At 43.5% G+C, this 1,945-nt stretch overlaps 1 protein-coding gene across 4 annotated transcripts in view; it reads left to right on the top strand.

Annotated features, from left to right (window-relative positions):
• Positions 1 to 1,434, top strand: part of LOC128685824 (G-protein coupled receptor moody-like) — a 377,281-nt gene extending 375,847 nt beyond the window's left edge. For 3 of the 4 annotated variants that reach the window (XM_070087780.1, XM_070087781.1, XM_070087779.1), the window contains one exon: positions 1 to 1,434. This exon is cut by the window's left edge and continues 495 nt beyond it. In XM_070087780.1, coding sequence (XP_069943881.1) covers positions 1 to 1,359 — 1,359 coding nt within the window. In that variant the 3' untranslated portion in view covers positions 1,360 to 1,434. The other variant, XM_070087778.1, reaches the window with a different exon arrangement.
• Positions 1,435 to 1,945: the final 511 nt, after the last annotated feature.

Here is a 1,945-nt window from a genome sequence, read left to right as displayed (position 1 = left end):
ATCAACGGCAACAACTCCGACACCACAGACTCCAATGACTTTGAGTGTCGTGATAAGATAAATAAGCTCTCCTCTGTCTGTGGGGAAGAAACATCGAAAACGGAACAAAATGTAGTTAGAAGCACGGCTGAAGGAAACGAGGAAATAAATGCTAAAGTGCCTCCTGAAGTTAAAGATCATGCTGCAGGAAAATCAAGCGTTCGGTCGAAAGAAGGGAAAACGAATACTGCTGCAAATTCCGACCCCAGTGCCAAAGACAATGCACCAGTTTATGAAGCAATCCCCAAAGCCAATGTCAGCAGCACTGAGTCCGTTGAGAGTGACCTGAGTATCTCAGTATGTTCTTTGCAGTTCAAGCACATCAGGCGACTTGTGAGCCCGACTGACCGTAGAAGAAAACCTGGTCTACAGTATTCTTCTTCTTCTGTTTATGCTGCTGGAGAAGGGAGAACTCTTGTCCAGGAGTACATGTCAAGGAATAGTTTCAAGGGAGACGTATCTAGTTTGCGGTACCCTACCCTCGCTAGCGAAAGCAAATGTGCGAAAAACAATGAGCATGAAAGTCCCATCACTACGCCTTCGTCAGTTCTGAAAGAATGTATCAGAATCGCCAGAAACAGAGAAAGGATCACTGTGTTAAATCGGTTGCAAGAAGAAGAAACAGACGAGAATGCGTCTTTTCAACAAGACACAAACACTGTCTCGTCTCAGGCGAGTGTATTCTCGACAGATACCAGCGAGTCGACTGACGAAAGCGTCCTGCGTGATTCTCAGTCAGACGGACCATCGCCCTCACCCAGTATTTTTATCCCAAGTTCTACTTTAGAGTACGTGGCTGGTGGGAGGACCGAGACGACATCTCGCACATTAAGATACGACACCTTGAAAACAACTTCTGATATTTACCATTCAAAGTATCATTCCTTCAGAAGTGGCCTCTGCTACTCTCATTCTGTCTCTGAGGCCACTGCTTCTAAGAACCTACAAGTAAACATTCAGTCAGAGGTGCAGTCGGAGAGAGACATGTGTTCACAAGAAAAAGTGAGTAAGACATCTCAGAAACCCAGCATAAATGAAGTGGATAAAGCTGATGGTAAAGAAGTGACAGGCAACGCAAGCCCAGTAATTCCTACATCAACTGAAGCCTCAGTGTCCGCTACAGCAACTTCAGCGATGGAAACTCCTCCTGGAGCTTCAGATTCTGCGCTGAGGGAGAGGGAGAAACTCGGGCTGAACATCGACTCTCAGGACACGAGGAAGCAGGAAGATCACACTGACCCAGAAAGAACCAACTCGAGGGACACAACACTTTTCGGAAAGGACATAATCATCATAGACGTTGATGAAACCAAACTCTAGCAGCCGCCTGAGATGATGTAATAAGCGAATAATAGTACACAAAAGAATTTTTTTTTTTTTTTTTTTTTTTTTTTTTTTTTTTTTTTGTATCAGAAGATATTTCAAATCTCCTTTCTTACACACGAAGGACTCATAATCCTTTGATTACAATCTAACATGTCGCAAAGGATAGGTGAGTACAAATAGGAAGCGCGTCTGTCAGGAGCTCAGTAGACGGAGGATCAAACCTTCACCACGTCTTGCGCTGAATGACCCACATGGGTTAAGCGCTTAAAATGAATTACAAAAAAAAAAAAAAAAAAAAAAAAAAAAAAAAACATGTCGCAAAGATTCGCCACAAAACTTTTGACACAGTTCAAAGGAGAGATAATGGACTCATCAATACTCTTGGCCTCGCTTTAAATCTTGAATCATTAGCTTCCCGTTACACAATTTCTCTTTCTCTATTCTACCACCCATCCCTTCAAGGGCGGAGCCTCGATGCCGGGGAAAGAGTATTGATTCAAGGAGTTGGAGATGTCTTTTTTTTACTTGGGTCGACCCTGATTACCTCCTGTTCCCCAGATGTTGTATGACTCTTTCGGGT

The sequence above is a fragment of the Cherax quadricarinatus genome, chromosome 23 (genome assembly GCF_038502225.1).
Source record: "Cherax quadricarinatus isolate ZL_2023a chromosome 23, ASM3850222v1, whole genome shotgun sequence".
In the NCBI taxonomy this organism is placed as follows: Eukaryota; Metazoa; Arthropoda; class Malacostraca; order Decapoda; family Parastacidae; genus Cherax; species Cherax quadricarinatus.
This window is presented reverse-complemented; position numbering and strand designations above follow the sequence as displayed.